Genomic DNA, 19,789 nt, shown 5'->3' with positions numbered 1-19,789 from the left:
TGCATACTGCCATGTCCTGCCATGATAATAATGTAATAATGGACTAACCCATGAACCTGTAAGCTCCTCCTCTCCCCCAATTAAATATTTTCCTTTATAAGAGTTGTCATGGTCATGGTGTCTCTCACAGCACCTAAAACAGAGAGGACAGGGCTTATTTCAGCCCACATTTCCACATTGTATAGTCCATCACTGAAAGAAGTCAAGGCAGAAATTCAAAACAGGGCAGGAACCTTGAAGGCAGAAACTAGAGCAGGGTCCATGGAGGAATTCTGCTTATTGGCTTGCTTCTCATGCTTGCTCTGCCTTTCTTATAAAGCCAGGATCAACTGCTCAGGGGTGGGCACCAGCCACTGGGCTGGGGCCTCCCCTGTCAATCACTAATGAAAAAAATGCTAGACAGACTCGTTTATTGTTCCTAGTCTTTTTTTTTTTTTTTTTTAAGATTTATTTATTACATATACAGTGTTCTGCCTGCATGTATCCCTGCAGGCCAGATGAGGGCACCAGATGTCATTACAGATGGTTGTGAGCCACCATGTGGTTGCTGGGAATTGAACTTGGGACCTCTGGAAGAGCAGTCAGTGCTCTTAACCCCTGAGCCATCTCTCCAGCCCCTTGTGCCTAGTCTTAAGGAAGCATTTTCTCAGTTGATTGTCTCTTTGCAAATGACTCTAGCTTGTGTCAAGTTGACAGAAAACTAACCAGGATACTAATCTAGTTAGTCATGACTTTTAGGTTATAAATATCATTTAATTGTAAGATAATTTTCTGCTATTCAGGGACATTTGGTCCATGGTGGATTCTTAGCAGATGGAATTTTTACATGTCATTCAGCTAGTTGTCATTAATTGCATTTGAAGATTTTGTTTAGACACTGACTAGGCTCCTTGGCATTTGGTAGCTTACTCAGCGTAGGCAAAATACCCATTGTTCTATGAGTTCAGCTGATTCAGGATGGTGGGGAACATGGGAAGATAGATGGATTCCTTGCTTGTGGGCCCACTATTGTACTTCTGTGTGTAAAATGAGTTTCAAGGTCAGAAACAGTACTGTGTGGAATACTGTAACAGTGGATAAGTCCGTGTATGGTGGTTTTGACAGAAGCATTATGTACAGGAAGGCATATCTATAACCAGAATTAAGTGTCTGCTGCAGTAAGGACAGGGCATTGTCTCTTCCAGAGGAGATGATTAAGTGTTGTCACCCTGCCACCAGGTCGCTGACCACCCTGGGGAATGTGCCATATTGCGGGCTCAGTAGTGGTCTCTGCAACTGTAGCCTGGTGCTCGCCAGGTGACTTGGTGAGCAGCAGCCATGTTGTCGAGCTCATGCGTGAACCCCATCTCTGTCACCGTGATCACTTTGTTTATAGGTCCTTTGTGCAGTGACAGCGATGTCTGGGAAAGAATGGGTCATCTTATCTTCTTGATTATTGAACTCCTCAGCTGGAGTTGGTTAGAATTTTTCAGATGCCTGACAACTTGCCAAATCCTCTTTGGAGTCTTTTATAATTGGTCTTGAGAAGAGCTGGTTAGATTATAAGGGTTATTTGCCCTTTTGGATTTAATATCTAATTATAATTGGGACTACCTGATTTATTTCACAATTAAAATAGCGGTACCACAGTATCCCAATATTTAGTAAGATTGTATTTATTTGTGCTTTGGCAACATTTTTTTTCTTAAGTTTTGAATTTGGATTTTGATTTCTTGCTTATACAGGTGATAGAAGTGATAGAAATAGTACCCATATTGCTCTTTTAGAAATGTTTATTTTTGTGTGTATGTTTTACCTGCGTATGTATAAGTAAGTGTAGTATCTGTCTGCATGCCTAGTGCCTGAGGAGGTCAGAAGAGAGGACATAAGATCCCCTAGAACTGGAGTTACAGGTGGTTGTCAGCTGTCATGTTGGTATTAAGAATCAAAACCTGGGTTCTCTGCAAGGCAGCCATCTTAACTGCTGAGCCATGTCTAGCTGTTCATATTACTTTTAATGGCTGCAAGCCATATATGAATATTGGGTTTGTTACTAAATACATTATTGACTCTCTTGTGATCTTTCTTTGACCAAAGCTACATTGGGGTGGCAATGGCAGACAATAGCCCAGTCTGACACATCTCATTGTTTTCAGTTTTCGGCTTTTCTTGGAGTCAGTAATCAGGATGGTCTTTATGTCTTATCTGGTCATCGCCTTTAGAACAGGAGAGCAGAATGCTTCCTCTTCCTCTCATAAGCTTTTTCTTCTTTACATTGTAATTAATTAGCCTACGTTGTTTGTGTGAGTGCATGTGTGCTACGTCGTACATGTGGAGGTCAGAAGAAAACTTATAGGCGTCATTGTTCTCCTTTATTCATGTGAATTCTGGGGATTGAACTCAAATGGCCAGGCTTGGTGGCAAGCCTTAAGCAATTTGCTGGTCCATCCTTCTTTTGAGAGTAAATTTTTATGATAATATTGGAACGTGGCATAAAGAATATGTACAGTGCTTATATTTCTGCACTCAGGAAAAATATGCAGTTACTTCTGTATCATGTACAAGGAAGTGAGTTATAATTTACTTTCATTTTATTTTGCGCCACTCTTAAGTTTTATCTAACTTTGTAAAGTAACTTTAAATGCTGTGTTTTTGTTTGTTGCCAACTGTCCTAAGTTACAAAGTGTTGTGGTGTAGTTGTTGAGTTAAATATTTGTACTGCAGAATTGATCATTACATTTTTGTGTCCTACACATTTGCCTCTTTTTTTTCCCTGAAAGAATGTTTTATTTGACAGAAAACCTGATCGGGAAAGAACTGAGGATTTTGATCACATGAGTCGTGAATCTTACTATTTTGGCCTCTCCCCAGAGGAACGCAGAGAGAAGCAAGCTATTGAAGAGTCTCGTTTACTGTATGAGATTCAGAACCGGGATGAACAGGCTTTTCCTGCCCTTTCTGTACGTATGTAAAGATTTTAAAAGTTAATATTTAGAAGTCTTTCTCGATACAGTTTGTAGTAAATCATAATTTCTCATGGTGAACTTAATTTTTTTTGTTTAACTGAAAGTATTTAAAAGATTATGTAGACCTTGGTATGGTGGTTCTATGTTTGTAATCCCAGCTACTAGAGAAGCAAGAGAATCCCTGAATTGGAGGCCATCTTGGCAGCATAGTGAAGTTCTGTGTCAAGAGAAAAGGAAGGAGGGAGGGAGGGACAGTAAAGTAGAGCCTGTAGTTAATCCCGGGTCTAGAGAGATTACTGAGAAGAGCTGGTGACAGTTGAGCAAGGAGACTGATTTGTTCACCTGACAGTGATGAATATTTCCTTTCTGGCTGAAGGACTTAGTATCTGTAAGCAAAACCTGCAGTGTAGAGGCTTAGGACTCAGTTGACCCTTTACAAGGTTTTCTGAACTGTCAGGAGACTTTGGCCACTGCTTATTAAACATAAACTTGACTTGTGCACTAGTACCATACTGAAATAAGTAAGCACATGGATTTGTTTTGTTCCATGTGGTAGTACCTGGGTATACTAGATAACTTCTGACAAGAGCAATGACTCTACCTTCAGTTTCCTTAGCTTTGGGGGACAATCAGAAAGGAAAGCCATTGCTATGTAGGTGAGGGGTTTCATTGACAGGACAAGGAGGGCTTAATTGATTATCATGGAATGATACAAAATGGTGAATGAAACAAAAAAGGAGGAATGCTATTGAAGGTGACACTGTGCCAGGGACAAGATCCAAGTTGCACATGTTCACTTTTCTGTCTTCTGAGAGAGAAGCTCTGTTTAAAAGAGTTTATCTCCACTAGTTCAGTGTGGAGCTTAGGGAAGATTGTAAAACGTACCCAAGTCAGTTATGTCTGTGTGCTAAAGACATTCCCTTCGCGTCTTATTTGTTGTTTTCACATAGCTGTTCTTCTGTAAGAGACTGATTTTTAATCATTTAATCTTATACTCAAACTTTTGTCCTTAGTGAATGACAAAAATAGTGCTACTGTTATGTGGTCATAGATTGTGAAATTCTGTTGTTAAAATTTGGTTTCATACTTGTGAAGTTTAGATTTAGATTGGCCTGGTGTTGGATTTGATAGTGGCTTAGGTTTGTTAACTAAAAACTGGAATAGAACACTGAACCTTCTTCCTGTTGTGGGATTCGTTAAGAGTGTTGTGACAGGAATCTAGAACCTTCAGTGATAATTTATCTTAAAGCTCCAACTATAGCTGAGAAGTGGTGGAGCATGCCTTTAATCCCAGCACTTGGAAGGTAGAGGCCAGCCTGGTCTACAAAGTGAGTTCCAGGTCAGCTAGGGCTACTCAGAGAAACCCTGTTTCTGAAAACAAACAAACAAACAAACATACAAGCAAACAACAACAACCAAAAAAAAAAAAAAACCCCAAAAAACAAAAATAAACCCCAAACCCCAACAACTTATTTTGGTCTCTTTGCTTTACCAGTGATACTGTTTTTAACCAATGATCATTGGTTCATTCAGAGCTCAGGTAGTTTGCTCTTAACTATATCGTTTTAGTGATACCTGCTAATTGATAATTTTCCCTTCACAAGGGACGTTGGCAAAATTGGTAGAGAAGATATTACTGTTTTGCAAAGAATATCAAGTGTAAGATGACAATTTGGGCAATGTGATTTTTTAAAATGATATGTAAAATATTAATTTAGGCTGAAAGTCTGATTGCCTGGTATTTTAATTCAGTAATAGACTATTAGTTTAGAGCATATAATTGAATATGGACTCTACATGATATCCATAACTACCTACCAGGTAGATTCTAAAGTATAAAAATATATGGCTATGAATTTTAAGGTTTTTGGTTAGAAGTATGAATGTTATTTGTAAAACTTGTATTCATGTTTTAAAATTTTTAATGCACAGTGTGACTTTTATTTTAAAGAGTCCATCAGTCAGTCAGTCCCCTCAGAATAGCAACTCGTGTGTCCAGAGGAAGTCTTCACATGCAAGGGATAGGAAAGGAAGCATGAGGAGAGCAGATGCAGAAGAACGGAAGGACAAAGGTATACCACTTCATCACTGAATATAGCTGACATCTGCCTGTTCCGAGTCACATACAGTATTGCCTGCCTTATTTGTGGTTTTGTTTTCTGCAGTTTTAGGTGTTCAAGTAAACTATGGTCTGGAAATCTTAAATGGAGGATTCCAGAAATACTTACTTCATAAGAGTCAAATTGAGTGCTGTTTTGAGTAGCATGGTGATGTCTTGTGATACACTGGTGCTTCCTGTTCACATGTGAAGGCTAGTGTTTCCATACTGTGTGTGCTGCCTGCACACTAGTCCCTCAGTAGCTGTCTGGAATGTCACTTTGACTGGATGTAGCAGTGCTTGTGTTCTAGTAATGCTTCCATAGTGCAGAGTAGTGATGCTGGCATTTTGAATATGCCAGAGAGAAGTCAATACTTTAAATGAAAAAGTGGCAGTATAAGGCCTTTGCAAGAGGTTAGACTCATATGACTTCTAGTACAGAATAGTTGTAATTCTGTTTTATTTCAGTATTTTGGTTGACTTTATAAATATAGGAAAAAATATAGTAAGTATAATATTAGTTACCATTCACAGTTTCAGATGTCCACTGGAGGACTGTATCTACTATGGATAAGAAGGGATTACTGTATTGGAAAAAAGACATTTAAAATTGTCAAGCTGCCTATCTAGTGTTGCGTATCTGTCATTGAAAAGAAACATTGATTTGAACTAAGACAATGTTTGTTTTCCTGTATTTAAATCTGATTGATGGTTGATGTTCCTTTTCTTATTTTTAATCTGTTCAGATTCTCTACGTGGCCATACTCATGTGGATAAAAAACCCGAGCCAAGTACACTGGAGGTAAAGGTTTTAAATATATTTAAAACATTTATTTATCTATTTGATGTGCATGTGTGCACACTATGCTGTATGTGTGGAGAGCAGAGGGAAACTTGCAGGAGTTACTTTTCTCCTACCAAGTTAGCCTATGTTAGTCCGAGGGATTGAGCTCAAGTTACCAGGCTTGGTGGCAGTTACTTTAGCTGCTGAGCCATCTCACCAAAAGTTTTTTGTTAAGCTGTCATAGAACTCAGTCTGTAGCCCGAGCTGGCCTCGAACTCAGAGATTCACCTGCCTCTGCCTCCTGGAGTGCTGGGATTAAAGGTGTGGGCCACCACTCCTGTCTAGTCCCAAAAGTTTTAAATGTTAATTGCCTCTTGTTCTTTAATGCTGTGTGATGGTGCAGGAGGAAGAAGTTGGTAATGAGATTGAATCCGTTTAGATGTTTTTTTTTCTTAATTTTACTAATGAAGTTAAAAGCTTGAGAAGTCATTGGCACTCTAATCACTTCCTCAGGCTACTTTAGGCTGCCCTATCTTAACTTGCAAAACAGTTGTTTTTTTTGTTATTATTTCTGTTGTTTGTTTTTTTTCAAGGCAGGGTTTCTGTATGTGGCCCTGGGCTGTCCTGGAACTCACTATGTAGATCAGGCTGGCCTCGAACCCATGGAGATCCACCTGCCTCTGCCTCCCGAGTGCTGGGTTTAAAGACATGCATCACCACCTTGGCCTCAGTGTTTATTCTTTATCACTCTATGGAGTGATGTTTGTAAAGGAGACTGCTATGTTCTTAGAAGTCCCCATCTAAAAGCTTCCCAGTAATGTCGCATTAAACTGATGTGTAGGCCAAATGAAGCAGGAGTAGGTTCTCAGAGCAGGTTGTCTGAGTGAATTAGAAAGGCAGTCATACTAACCCAGAATGGAGTTCTTTTAATCACAGTGTGACTTTTTCTTATTCCCAAAGATCAGCGATGATAAATGTACAAGAGTTTCATCACCATCTAAGTTAAAGAAAGTAGAATGCCCCTCTCCTGTAGAACAAGTAAGTTACTGCACTAGGCATGCAGGCTCCTTTCTGGACTTCTTTTTGCTGTGTGTGAAAACATAGATGTTGTAAATGCAAGAATTCATTTCTGACATAACGTGGGTGCTTTAAATTTTTTTTATAATTTATTTTTAGTCTAAAATGTTATAAAAGTTTATGGAATGTCATTTTATAGCCATTCTCTGGCATTCCTGTGACTTGATTTTGAGTAAGCTTATATTAACCTTTATGCTTGGCATTGCTCTTGCTATTTTTAAGGTAGTTCAGCTTGAAAATCTAAAAGAAGATAAAATTCTTACTATGTTTATAATATTTCTAGAAGTTATCTCAATCATTACCAATGGATTATTCCATATACATTTTAAAAAATAGTAGTTTGCCAAGTGAATGAACACACTTTCGTTTCTGCAGACAGTTTAGTTCTTGGTCTAATGTAAGAGTAAGTAGTTACTTGCTGTTTTGTCAACATACTTTCTGTTCATAAAATGAATGTGCCTAGGTGCATTTTATTTTATTTTTGTGTAAGAATATTTCTTTTAAACAGTGCTGAAGACTTTCAAGGAGAAGTCTGTGATTTGTTCTCTTGCCCTAGTGTTGTTTCTGCCTGTGACTTGTACCAGGCAACCCTGGTGACATGAAATGAGTTTACATGGTATTCTTTGCCAGTGAGTGAACTCTGAGACTAGTGTGAACAGTTAGTTATATGCTTAGTTTTATAGTAGGGCCTTTTCTACTTCACTCAAGATAAATTTGTTACTAAAATTTGTGTCAAAGCAAAATGACTTTTTTTCCTTTTTTCCCTCCCATTCTTGAAGAAGCCAGCAGAACATATGTCTTTGTCAAATCCAGCTCCCCTTCTAGTCTCTCCAGAAGTCCATCTCACTCCTGCGGTGCCTTCTTTACCAGCCACTGTGCCAGCCTGGCCAAGTGAACCTACAACTTTCGGACCAACAGGTTAGAGAAGAATTTTTAAATATTTCCAACCAGCTAACAAAAATTCCTTTCAAATCTGAGGCTTTAAGTTCTTAAGCGAGAGTTTGACCACATTAGAATTATGAATGTGGAGCCCATTAGGGCTTCTGGCTTGGTTCCGGAGGTTCATGTACATGGTGTTTATTGTATGCTTTTCCAGTCTTGGGTGTGTGACATTTGAGCCAGTTACCTCTGTTGTTGGCCACAGTTTGTGTTTCCTGCATAGGACACACTGTTACATCTCCTTTAGGACTCTTTACAAAGACCTTTACCTTAATTGTCTTTTTTTTTGGAACTGTAGTTGGAAGACATTGACTCAGCTTATTTCCTATTCCTAAAGTGCTTTAGGTTGCTTACTGTATGCTTTACAAGGTGTGTAAGTTGTGCAGGATTAATTTAAAGCAAACTTTATTTCTACATGAAAATGACTTTGACTGTTTTTGTTTCTTCTTGTCTTTCTTAGGTGTCCCTGCTCAGATTCCCATTTTGTCAGTGACACAGACCACTGGACCTGATGCTGCTGTGTCACAAGCACATTTAACGCCCTCTCCAGTTCCTGTGTCAATTCAGGCAGTTAACCAGCCCTTGATGCCTTTGCCTCAGACAATGAGCCTCTATCAAGACCCACTCTACCCTGGGTTTCCGTGTAGTGAGAAGGGAGATCGAGCCATTGCACCACCTTATTCACTGTGCCAGACCGGCGAGGACCTGCCTAAAGGTGAGGCCTTCTCTTGTTTTAGAGTGCTTTTTTTTTCCTTGAGAAAAATGGAAAGACAAAAGTTGAAGCCACAAGTCTGCTTCTTACAAAGCTGTAGAATGGGCTCACTCAGGAAAGAGCACAGGTTTGATTATTGACTCAGGATCGTGTGATTGTTCAAACCTATCTTAGCTTGGTCTTGGTAGAAAATGAGTTTTTGTGCTTAATGAAGCCTCTCGTGTAGCTTGTTTGTTTTTGTTTTGTTTTTACCTTTTCATAAACAACTTTGACAGCTTTGGAATCATTTCTAGACTTTAATTTATTTTGTAGGTAATGCCTCGCTGTGTAGCCCAGGCTGACCTGGAACTTGTATTCTTCCTCATTCTCTCCTGGGTTGTGGGTTATAATTATGCACTACCAATACCTTATTTGGTTTATGGAAATCTTAACTATTTCTCCAATATTTTCATTTTGTAATTTTTGAAACCACACATAATATATGAAAAATAGTGTTACATCTGAGTTTTCTCTCAGATTGAATTTTAATCAGATAAACTAAGTTTAAGCTATTCAGGGACTTAGATTTTAATGCAGAGAAAAGTGTAGCAAACCTGAGTTATCCTCTATTAACACCCTAGAATTTGGTTGTTTCCATTTTTGTGTTTTGCTATATAGGCAGTCTGGCAGGAAAATATGTCTTTAGAACTATAATGATTGATGATGAAGGAAAGAAAAGCTTTGACTATGTAGTTTTAGTAAAATAAAATATTTTATTTTCAGATAAGAACATCCTTCGATTCTTCTTCAATCTTGGTGTAAAGGTATTTACATTTTTTCCTTTTAAAGTTAACTTTTTTATCACTATCTAAATGGTATTTAGAATGAAATATTTAACTTAATCAATTTGTAATCTAAGGTTTATTAAATGCTACTTTTCATGTTTGGTTATGGGGCAGGTTCTAGTTTTTTTTTGCTTTTTCTTTTAATTCGTGGTGGTTTGGCCTTGGAATATATGAAGAGACAAACCAGTTTCCTGGACTGCTCATGAGAATGTTCTTGTTGGCGAGTTAGATGAAACTCTTAGTTTGAAGTTCTACTTAGGAAATTTAGGTGTGCCATCCTTTGCAAACCAGTTGGTGTCTCTGAAGCCTCCTGTTTATTATGCAAAGCTGCCTCCATTGAGAGGATTGGAGGAAGTAATATATAGAAAGCATTGTTCTATAAGGTGGGAACATTGCTCACTAGCACAGCAGAATTTGCCTTTGGGGGGAGAACAGCTTTTCTTAGGAAGAGGCTACAGAACTCACTGCCCATGTCAATGTTTTGCTGTCTTTGACTTGAGAATTCATTTTTGTCAGTTCTATAAACATGGACTATCAAGTGCCCCAATCCAGGACTCAGCTTCATAAAGCTGTGTTGTGTGCTCTATATAGTTGCCTGATAACACTTATTAGTACATGCTGCATTTATAGTGTCAGCTAGTTATATTTTCTCCATAATTTGGTTTTTTAGTTGAATGCCAACAGAGGAAGGAATTAAAGTATTTTCCTTTTCATCTTTATCCTTTGTTAAGGGGTCTAATTTGTTAATCTTTAGGTATTGGAGTAATTTGTGGGCTCCTAGAATAACTACTCCTGTTGGAGACTTTGTCCTGTTCGAGCATTTTTTCCTGGCAGGCTAGAGTTAGGATGTGAGTGCGTCTAACTAAATCCCAGTGGCTGAGAAAATGCTTCCTATTAACCTGCTTCAGGTCAGAACCTGGGGAACAGGGTCATGAAGTGACTTGATTCCAGTTCTTTTCATGTTGTGTGTCACTGTGATAATCTTGTATTTGGGCTTAGAGTATATATCTCTGGAGGCATGAGAGACTTCGCTTGTACTAAATACTTTCAGAAGATAGCTTTTTAACCTCTAGTATTACTGTTGGTTTATTTTGCTGTTTTTGTGTTTTTCAGGCATATAGTTGTCCTATGTGGGCCCCACATTCTTACCTGTATCCCTTGCACCAGGCCTACATGGCAGCCTGTAGGATGTACCCAAAGGTCCCTGTTCCTGTGTATCCTCAGAATACTTGGTTCCAAGAAGCCCCTCCTGCTCAGAGTGAAAGTGACTGTCCTTGTACTGATGCCCACTACTCTATGCACCCTGAGGCCAGTGTTAATGGACAGATGCCACAGGCAGAGATTGGACCTCCTGCATTCTCTTCACCTCTGGTTATCCCTCCATCTCAGGTGTCTGAAGGTCATGGTCAATTGTCTTACCAACCTGAACTTGAGTCTGAGACTCCTGGGCAGCTTCTTCATGCTGAATATGAAGAATCACTAAGTGGCAAGAACATATACCCACAACCGTCCTTTGGCCCTAACCCGTTCTTAGGTCCAGTTCCCATTGCACCTCCTTTCTTTCCTCATGTTTGGTATGGGTATCCTTTTCAGGGATTTGTAGAAAATCCTGTAATGAGGCAAAATATTGTCTTGCCCTCTGATGATAAAGGGGAACTGGATTTGCCCATGGAGAGTCTAGATCTGTCTAAAGAATCTGTCTCAGCAGTGGGTGAGTTTCTGGAAGCCAGAGTTGAAGGTGCACATTCTCTCTCAGAAGCCCAAAGTGTGAGCAGCAAGCATGAAGGCCGAGTGGAGCAGTCGTCCCAGACACGAAAGGCTGACATAGCTTTGGCTTCGGGCTCTCCTGGAGTAGAGGGAAAGGCTCATCCTCCCACTCAGATTCTAAACAGAGAGAGAGAAACCATGTCTGCTGAACTTGAGCCTAAGAGGACCATTCAGAGTCTAAAAGAAAAACCAGAGAAAGTGAAAGATCCCAAGACTGCTGCTGATGTAGTTAGCCCTGGGGCCAACTCTGTGGATAGATTGCAAAGACCAAAAGAAGAGAGTTCTGAAGATGAGAGTGAAGTGTCTAATATACTGAGAAGTGGCCGACCCAAGCAGTTCTATAATCAAACTTATGGAAGCAGGAAATACAAAAGTGATTGGGGCTCTTCTGGTAGAGGTGGCTATCAACATGTGAGAGGCGAGGAGTCCTGGAAAGGGCAGCCTAATCGAAGCCGGGATGAAGGTTTTCAGTACCATCGAAATGTTAGAGGACGCCCATATAGGGGAGATAGGAGGAGATCAGGGATGGGAGATGGCCACAGGGGACAACACACTTAATGGTTACTTGGTGTTCATATTGTAGAGCTGAAGCCTTTTCTTAGGTGGAGTATTTCTGAAGGCTTTAAAAACATTAAAATAAAACCCAAATTGGAACAATCTCCTCCCCTCCCCCTTTACCCCTAATTCCTATTCTGGATGAGACTTTGGACATGACATGTTCAAGGGGCAGATGAATTTTTGGCATTGTGGTTTTTCTTACTCGAAATCTGTTTATTGGGTTACTGCCCCCATAAAAAGTAAACATGACTTCAAGTATTTTTTTATAAACAGCTCAATATAAAACATAGACATAGTGTTTGGTTTTTTTTTTCTTTTTTTCTCTTGTGTAAGTTTGATTAAAACATTGGAAATGTGTGCTTTTTAGTGTTTACTAAAGTGACAAGAAAGTAAAGCATTCAACACACTATAGATTCCAAAACATAACATTGCACCAAATAGAAATGTATATTTTATTATGCAATGCCTTAGTCATAAACTGGGCTCAAACAGTTCTCAGCCTAAAACACTGTTGTCTTTTAATATGCTTCCAACCCAAAGGCCTTTCATCTCAGTATCTGTCAAACTTGAATAACGTCTTCTCTACTATTACACACGAGGCAGCCTATTAACCTGTGTCTCAGAATTGTTGTATATAGTTCTTTTAATATCCATAGGGTATATTTTTGAATTTTGGTGAGTATTTGTTGAACTTGAGATTGCGTACAATAGATGTTTAAGAAATAGTAGGAAGTCCGATGAGACGGCTGTTTCCATCAAGAACTCTTAGCACTGCTGTAAATATCATGGTGCCTAATCGAAAGGAATGTAGATGCTATGCATTTTGAGAATAATCTGCATCTGTTAAAACTGCAGAGGTTTTTTAATGCCACTTTAACACTAATGCACTGACAGATTCTAAATATTTTGTGAGAAATGTTAAAATTTTTATCTTGATAGGCTTCTCTATAAAGTGTTGTTTTTCCTGCACCACTGGTTATGTTCATCATTTACAGTTGCATGTTGAACTTGTCATAGCTGGAATTACTGTAGAAAAAGAACCTGATTGTGACTTCTAGTTCTTCTAGAGGATGCTGCTAGAGGGTGGTTTTGCTTTGCATTTCGTAGCTCTTACCCATCAGTGCCGCGTCTGATCTGCTTCTTCCAGTCTGCAGTATTCACCAGGCTCCTTTTGCATGTTGCACTCTGTTCTCATTTAGAGAGTGGACTTGGACAACACAGTATTCACACATCTGTGTTACTTTGTAAAACTAACTGTACTTTGTATTTCTTATTTGTATATATCAATGTGAAAAATCTACCTTTTTTTAATGTTGCAATTACCTTGTGATCAGGCAGCTTGAGTGCTATGCAATAGTAGTATGGTGGTGATTTTCTTTGCATGTTTTATTATACCTAACCAGAAATAGATGTGGCTTTTGTTTTGGGGGGAAGATTACTTAAAAGCAAATACAATTAACTTGAATATGACAAACAAAAGCAGACAGTTTTCTGGGTCCTCTGATGACTTGTGGAATGTTTGGCTGTCAGCTAGGCTCAGTGAAGCTTCATTGTACTGTAATGATGGCATTTACCTCTGTGCTGTTTTAAATACCCTCATGTCTGTGTAACTGCTGATTTGAGTAGTGATTAGCATTTAGAAACTTTGTAACATAGGACTTTAGAGAGCACTTTGAAAGATAACATTTTATTAATGATGGTGCTAGGTAAAAAAATTTATAGCGTGGGATGTGTAGAAAAAAATCGAGAATCTGTTGAAAGGAATTTGTTGTCTGCTCCTAAGCCAGAATGGTTGTCCTGCCAGTGCTTTAGTATTAGTGGCTGCATTATGGAGTAAGAACTCTAGAAGTTCTTCTCTTTTTAGTCTGTGCTTTTTATGTAGAATTGGCTTTATCTCATAGTTTCAGTATGAAAATCACCTTTTGATACCATTAACTAGATTTATAAGTTTGACATGTTTTGTCTCAGGCGTCCAAAAGAAGTAGCTATTTCCAATGTCTTTTGTGTTTCTCCGACTGGGAAAATGTTTGAAATTGGACAGGAAAGATTAATACTTGGTTTCTTACAGTCACTCTGTCTCACCTTAGTGAAGAACAATGCTTTTGTAGCTCCCAAGGGAAACTGATGAGCTTCTGTCTCCTTCCCTGACCTCTGGAACATGATGAAGCAGTGGTGAAAGAATTCTAGCCTGTGGTACTTCTTTGTAACCTCCGGAATACAACTCTGGCTTTAATAGTTTTAAATGATCAATCTTTGTATGAAGGTCAGTTTTCTTTCTTTAGGTATGTTTTTAAGTGTATTCATCCAGGGGATTTTGCCTTATTTTGAGGTCAGGTTAGGGCCAAGCAAGCTTTTTTTCCTTTACATGAACTGTAATAATGTATTTTGACCTCTTTCTACACAACCGAAGAGAAAAATGACAGCTGAAAGTCCTTTGTATTGTAATTGGGAAGTGATGAAACCTTATGATGGATACATTTTGAAGAAATGCTTCCACTGACCATAGCTCATCTGTTTTAGTTTAGGTGCTGTAGTTGGACGAGACTGACCCCAGCCTCTTCCTTTAGTGTTGTCTCTTCAAGTTACTTCCTCTCAAGGCACATCTTCTTTTCTTGCCCGACCCACTTCTTGGCAGCCTTCATGTCTCCTCTAAGTCTGTTTGATAGTAGGGCTAAATTCATTCCTGCTGCAACCTGACAGGAGTAGGTTTCCCATAACCCACAGTGCTGAGAGTTTATGTGCTGCAAACCAGTCTTTGAGTGGAGTCTTTCCTTTGGCCAAGGGTGAAATAACATGCCTGTGAGCTGCAGACTTGCTTGTGACTGACTCGGTGCAATACAGTTCCTTTCTAAACGCTTCTGGTTTAGAAGCTACTCAGCCATCCTGGAAACTAGCAATATTTATTTCACCTTCAGTTTAAATGAGGTTTTTCTTTCACTTAGGGTACTTAGCAAGATCCATTCTAGTGTAGCTGAAGAGAAAGCTATGTTTCTGTTTACTGTATTTTACTCCCTATTTTATGTCTAATTGTGTTTTAAAAATCTTCATAATGGCTCACTTGAGTACGTCAATTTGAAAGAGCTAAGATTTTCCTACTTAGTTAGCTATTGGCTCTCCCACTAATTGGAACTTTTTTTTTTTAAATTTTTTAAAAAAGCTTCCCTGTTCCCTAAAATTACAAGTTTTAGAAAATCCTGTAAGAGGGGTGGGTGCATGTCTTAATGCTGAGAAGCAGCAGCTTTGGGGGTGAATTTACTTGAATGGTTTAAAAATTGCATTGTTACAAAGCTAGAAAAAATTTATGTATGAAAAATGGACCTAGCCTTACACTGAGTACAGTAATACTTATAAGCATGTGAAGATGTGAACATTTGTGATGTTACTTGTAAAAACATATATACATATCTATACATATCTTTTGAAGTGTTGAAAGGAATAGTACTTTATATTCTTTATCATACCACTTTTGTAAGTGTTGAATATATTGCTGTTTATTTTTCTATGTTCTGTTTCGTAGCCTTAAGAAGTGTTTCAAACGATCTGAATGTATAAAACAAGTCAATGCCCTACATGGTGTGATGCTGCATTATATATACAACCGTGTGCATATATTAAATTCTGTCTGTCGATTCTGCTTGGGATTCTTTGGTCTTTGGGTAACCCAATATATCACATGTAAATCTGAGGATAAATCTTAGTAAACTCTTGAAAATGATGTGGTTTCCATGAATTTTTCATGCTGGAAGATAATTACAGTAGGGACAACTGAAAATGGGATTTATACCTATGGGATAAAGGGCTGTTTTCCTTACTTTTTATGCATTGCAGAGCTTTGACCAAGTCATGGAGCTAGTAAGTGGTGGAATTGTACTTAACCTCAACAGAAGCGGTTTTACAGCTAATGCCCCACCATCTTTTTCGGCACACTGGAGCAGGGATGCAGAATACCTAGACATTCATAGGTTAACGGATCTCTGTAATCTTTAGTGTTGTCCCCCCCCCCCCCCCCCACCAGTTCAGTCTATGTTTTCTGAAGAATGAACTGGAAACAGAAATAAGGTTATCAGGTATACTGAAATAAAAGCTGTTTCCTTTTTGCAGACCTGAGAACTGAGGTACAGGCCGTGCATATTTTAGCCAGGCATTTTACCTCTCTGGATTGTGTCCCTGGCCCTGAAACATGTTTCTTCTTAAGTGCACATTCTTCATTAAGTAATTTGCAAGAATAATGCCATGTCAGTGCTTGCTGAAGTTAGGAACTTCCTCAGGAAAGTGGTTTTCTCAGAAGCAGAACCTAAAACAATGTTCATTCAGTGCAAATCCTTGATGGAAACTGATCTAGAGTCAGATGTGTATGAGCTTGTGCATATGAATGCAGGTGCCCTTTGACACCGGTGGTTATGGATTCCCTAGAGCTGCATTAGAAGCAGTTACAACAGCATGACATGGGCACTGGCAAGAATTCTACAAGGCAGGATGCAGTTCACTGTGTATCCCTGGCTGGCCTGAAAGATTTACCACCTTGGCCTCCTCAGTGCAGGAATTCAAGGGTCTGTGCCACTGTATGCACTCTGTGTGATGTGTTGTTCACACTTTCATTTAAAATTTTAGTACAATATATTTTGGTCATATTTTTACCACTCCCCCCAATTTTTGCCAGATCCTCCCCACCTCCCTACTTACCCAAATTCTTGTTGTCAAAAATGAAACGAAAAGCAAAAATTAAACTCTACCACAAAAATGTACATTTTGGCTAACTACTGGACATGGGGTCTGCCCTGGTGTGTGGTTGACATAACCAGTGGCACTCTATTGGACAAAACTGATTTTTCCTTTCCCAGCAGGTTTCAATTGCAAATAGCTTCCTGGTTAGGGGTGGGACTTTGGTTTGAACAGGTGCCTGCTGTCAGTCCCTGAGTTCATGTGTTTCGATCCTTTTGTGATGGAAGATTTCCTTGGGGTCCATACTACTGGCTCTAAATTCATTTCTGCATAGATTGCAGAGTCTTGAGGGAAGGGTTTTAATGACATTTCATTTAGGATTGAGTGCTCACCAGTCTCTCTGCACGCTGACCAGTGTCTCTGTTAATTACCATCCATTGAAAAAAGCCTGCTCTTAGGGGTTGAGCAACGCAGTTATCTGTGAGTAGAACAATATGTCATTAGGAGTTAGTTTTTTGCTCTTTCCTTTAGTAGAATAATGGATGTTTTCCTCTATACCATGATCTAGTAGTATAATTTTGGTTCTTGGTTACTTTTGCAGTGCCAAGGATAGATTGGGCCTTAACTCTAACTACAGTGTGGTTGGTGCTTTGGAGATGGCTTGGTAGGTACAGAATAGGTGCTGCCAAGCCTTACCACCCGAGTTCAGTTCCAGGGACCTGCATGGTGGAAGGAAAAACAGCTCTCTACAAAGTGTCCTCTGACTGACACGTGTGGTGGCGGGTGTGTGCTAATGCACACACAAAATTTTTAGAGTGCTTACTCCTGTAACACTGGTGCCACTACTGCACCAGTATTTCACAGGCCCTGTTGGAGGTTGCGGTGTAATGTGGAGTACCTTTCAGCAACCTGAGTACACTAATCAGTAGGGGTGAAGCTTCTAGTTGGTCATCAGCTCAATTTCTCCATTTGATGACGTAGGTGGTATCTTCAGCATTAGAGCCTCACTTAAGTTTTTCCTTATGTGGAGAATAGCCATAGCCCTGGCAATAGCCTTGATGTTTGGGAGGGGTATCTATAGTACCCTACAGTACCTAAAGTTACTGACAGCTCACATGATCTTTTCCTGGAACTGGAGGTTTTACTTGGTGGCATGTCCAGTTGGGGTTATAAGATGACTCCATTTGAATTCCTTTCACATGTGTATATTTTAGAAAGCAGCTACAATAGTAGGTTTCCATGGCTTTGCACTCTTATTCACTGAACCATCTCTTCTGCCCCACTGTGGGATTTCTGAGAATGAGTTGACTAAGCTCTCCAGAACTTTGAAGTGGTGAGGAAGGAGAGCATTTGTCTTTCATTTGTCAGTGGGACTGCCCAGATTAGCAGAGAAGCCAGAGGGTGGGAAGCAAGACTTCCTTGTAGCTGGTTGCATCCCTTGTCGAACTGTTTGTTCCTGAAATGGATGAGAAAACAGTGAGATGTGAAATGTGGTCTTTAAATGTCTGTATTGGTTCTTGTAAAATTTTGTGTTGGGGATGGGTCCCTACAGAGGCCAGAAGATGGTGATAGATTCCCTGAACTGCAGTTACAGTTGTGAGCTCATAGTGGATGTTGAGAACCAAACTTGGGTCTTCTGAAACAGCAGTTAAGTGCTCTTATTCAGCCCCTCGAGTTGTCTCACACAGGGTTTAGCCAAAGTTCTCCATCCAAAGGCTTCTCTATTAGGAATGAATGGGGCCAGTGGTCAGTTTCATGGTCTGCAGAAACAGGAGATGTACACCTGGGCATGTGGAAGGTTTGGACCCAGAAATAAGATTTGCATTAAAAGTAGAAAAAGTTCAGTAAATGTGAAAATTTCCTAGTAAAACTTGGCACAGATTCCAGGTTTTTAAGAGGGGTAGGAGGAGTCACTTCAAGCTAGTATCACACAGGGGTCACCTAGCAGGAGGTAAGAGAAAGATGAATTTCATGCTGACAAATAGCAAGTGGCTGCTGCCATTGTAGTGTCTGTTGTTAGGGAAGCATGCTCAAAGCTTTCTTGGCATTTCTGTGTGGCCACAAAACTGCTCCACGCATCACATCCACAAGAAATAGTATGGATATACTTTTAAGGAAAGCAAGTGGTTTTCCAAAAATATTCCAGGTGACTTTAGCTTTCAGCTTGCCAGCCAGAACTGTCACATGCCCTAAATGCAAGAAAGACAGGAATTATAATTGTTTTAGATTATTTATGATCACCAAGGCCATGTGCAAACTGACAAGGAAGAAGGTGTTGAGGCCTGTGAAGAATGGTATTGACAAAAGTTTCAGAATTTTCAGATATAGTCCCCAGGAAACAATTCAAGAGTAGTAACACAATACACAGCCTAAATAATCCAAAAATTTAAAAGGAAACCTACTTATGTGTACATGCACACAGAGGCAAGGAGTTGACATCAGGATAGTTATTGCTCATTCCTTTTCCAAAAACTACTGAGATGTCATGCTGAACCAGGTTCTGCTCGTCTACTTAGCCAGCTTAATCTGGGGTTCCATTCTTTCACTCTGAGAACCCAGCAAGCCACCATGTCCTCCTGGCTTTTTTGTGGGGATGCTGGGGATCCGAACTCTCACCTTTTATCCACTGACCTATCTCAGACAGTTCAATTCTGCTAGCATGTAAAAACCTAAAACTCATCACTATCTGTATTCACCCTTTCCTTCTACGAACCTGTTAGTCTATCATGCTTTTGACTTGTGTTCTTTGCATGTATTAAACTTACCTTTAGACCCCAGAGAGTTCTTACGCTATCCCGGGAGCTGTTTATTTCACAAAGCCTTGTCAAGATTACCTCAGAACTGTATTCTCTTGAATGTTAAACACACAGGGTTGTCCCTTCAAAGGGAGGGATGCACAGCCTGTTACCTGCCTAGGCTAGGAGTGGACATGGTTAACAGCCTGGTGACCTTTGTGCTGTGTGGCTGAGACCACACTGGATCTTGTCAAACTGTAGAACCTATCTTTATGGAAGATGTCACATGTACTTTACAAAGAATTTCTATGTAGTTATGCCTTAAGATTTATTGTGCACATGGGGTTAATTATCACCAGGACATTTTTCACCAAATTGTGTTGTGCACAAACACGCCTAAATTAACTGCTCAGGGTCAGACTTTTGAAATTAGAACCAGTAGCATCTACTGAGTCATGTTGAACCAAACTGTCTTCTTAGCTGCCACGAATCGTTACTCTCCTGACTGTGGTGGTCAGGACCTCTGCAACTAAGCAGTATTTCAAAACATTAAACTATGTTCTTTCCTGCACTTTAACCAAGTTGTCCTCCCTAAAATTAATCCTGATTATTCCCCTTTATGTATTTATTTTTTGTTTTATGTTTTTCAAGACAGGCTTTCTCTGTGTAGCCTTTGCTGTCCTGGAAC

The 19,789-nt window shown here is 39.5% G+C and overlaps 1 protein-coding gene across 1 annotated transcript in view; it reads left to right on the top strand.

Annotated features, from left to right (window-relative positions):
• The window catches only part of Otud4 (OTU deubiquitinase 4), a 51,119-nt gene extending 35,700 nt beyond the window's left edge, over positions 1-15,419 (top strand). Inside the window, exons 14-21 of the mRNA XM_052726980.1 lie at positions 2,777-2,939; positions 4,897-5,017; positions 5,790-5,845; positions 6,788-6,865; positions 7,684-7,822; positions 8,304-8,558; positions 9,318-9,358; positions 10,493-15,419. Of these exons, the coding sequence (XP_052582940.1) occupies positions 2,777-2,939; positions 4,897-5,017; positions 5,790-5,845; positions 6,788-6,865; positions 7,684-7,822; positions 8,304-8,558; positions 9,318-9,358; positions 10,493-11,704 (2,065 nt within the window). The 3' untranslated portion in view covers positions 11,705-15,419. The remainder of the gene's footprint in view (positions 1-2,776; positions 2,940-4,896; positions 5,018-5,789; positions 5,846-6,787; positions 6,866-7,683; positions 7,823-8,303; positions 8,559-9,317; positions 9,359-10,492) is intronic.
• Positions 15,420-19,789: the final 4,370 nt, after the last annotated feature.

The sequence above is a fragment of the Peromyscus californicus genome, unplaced genomic scaffold (assembly GCF_007827085.1).
Source record: "Peromyscus californicus insignis strain IS unplaced genomic scaffold, ASM782708v3 Scaffold_8__1_contigs__length_139910024, whole genome shotgun sequence".
In the NCBI taxonomy this organism is placed as follows: Eukaryota; Metazoa; Chordata; class Mammalia; order Rodentia; family Cricetidae; genus Peromyscus; species Peromyscus californicus.
This window is presented reverse-complemented; position numbering and strand designations above follow the sequence as displayed.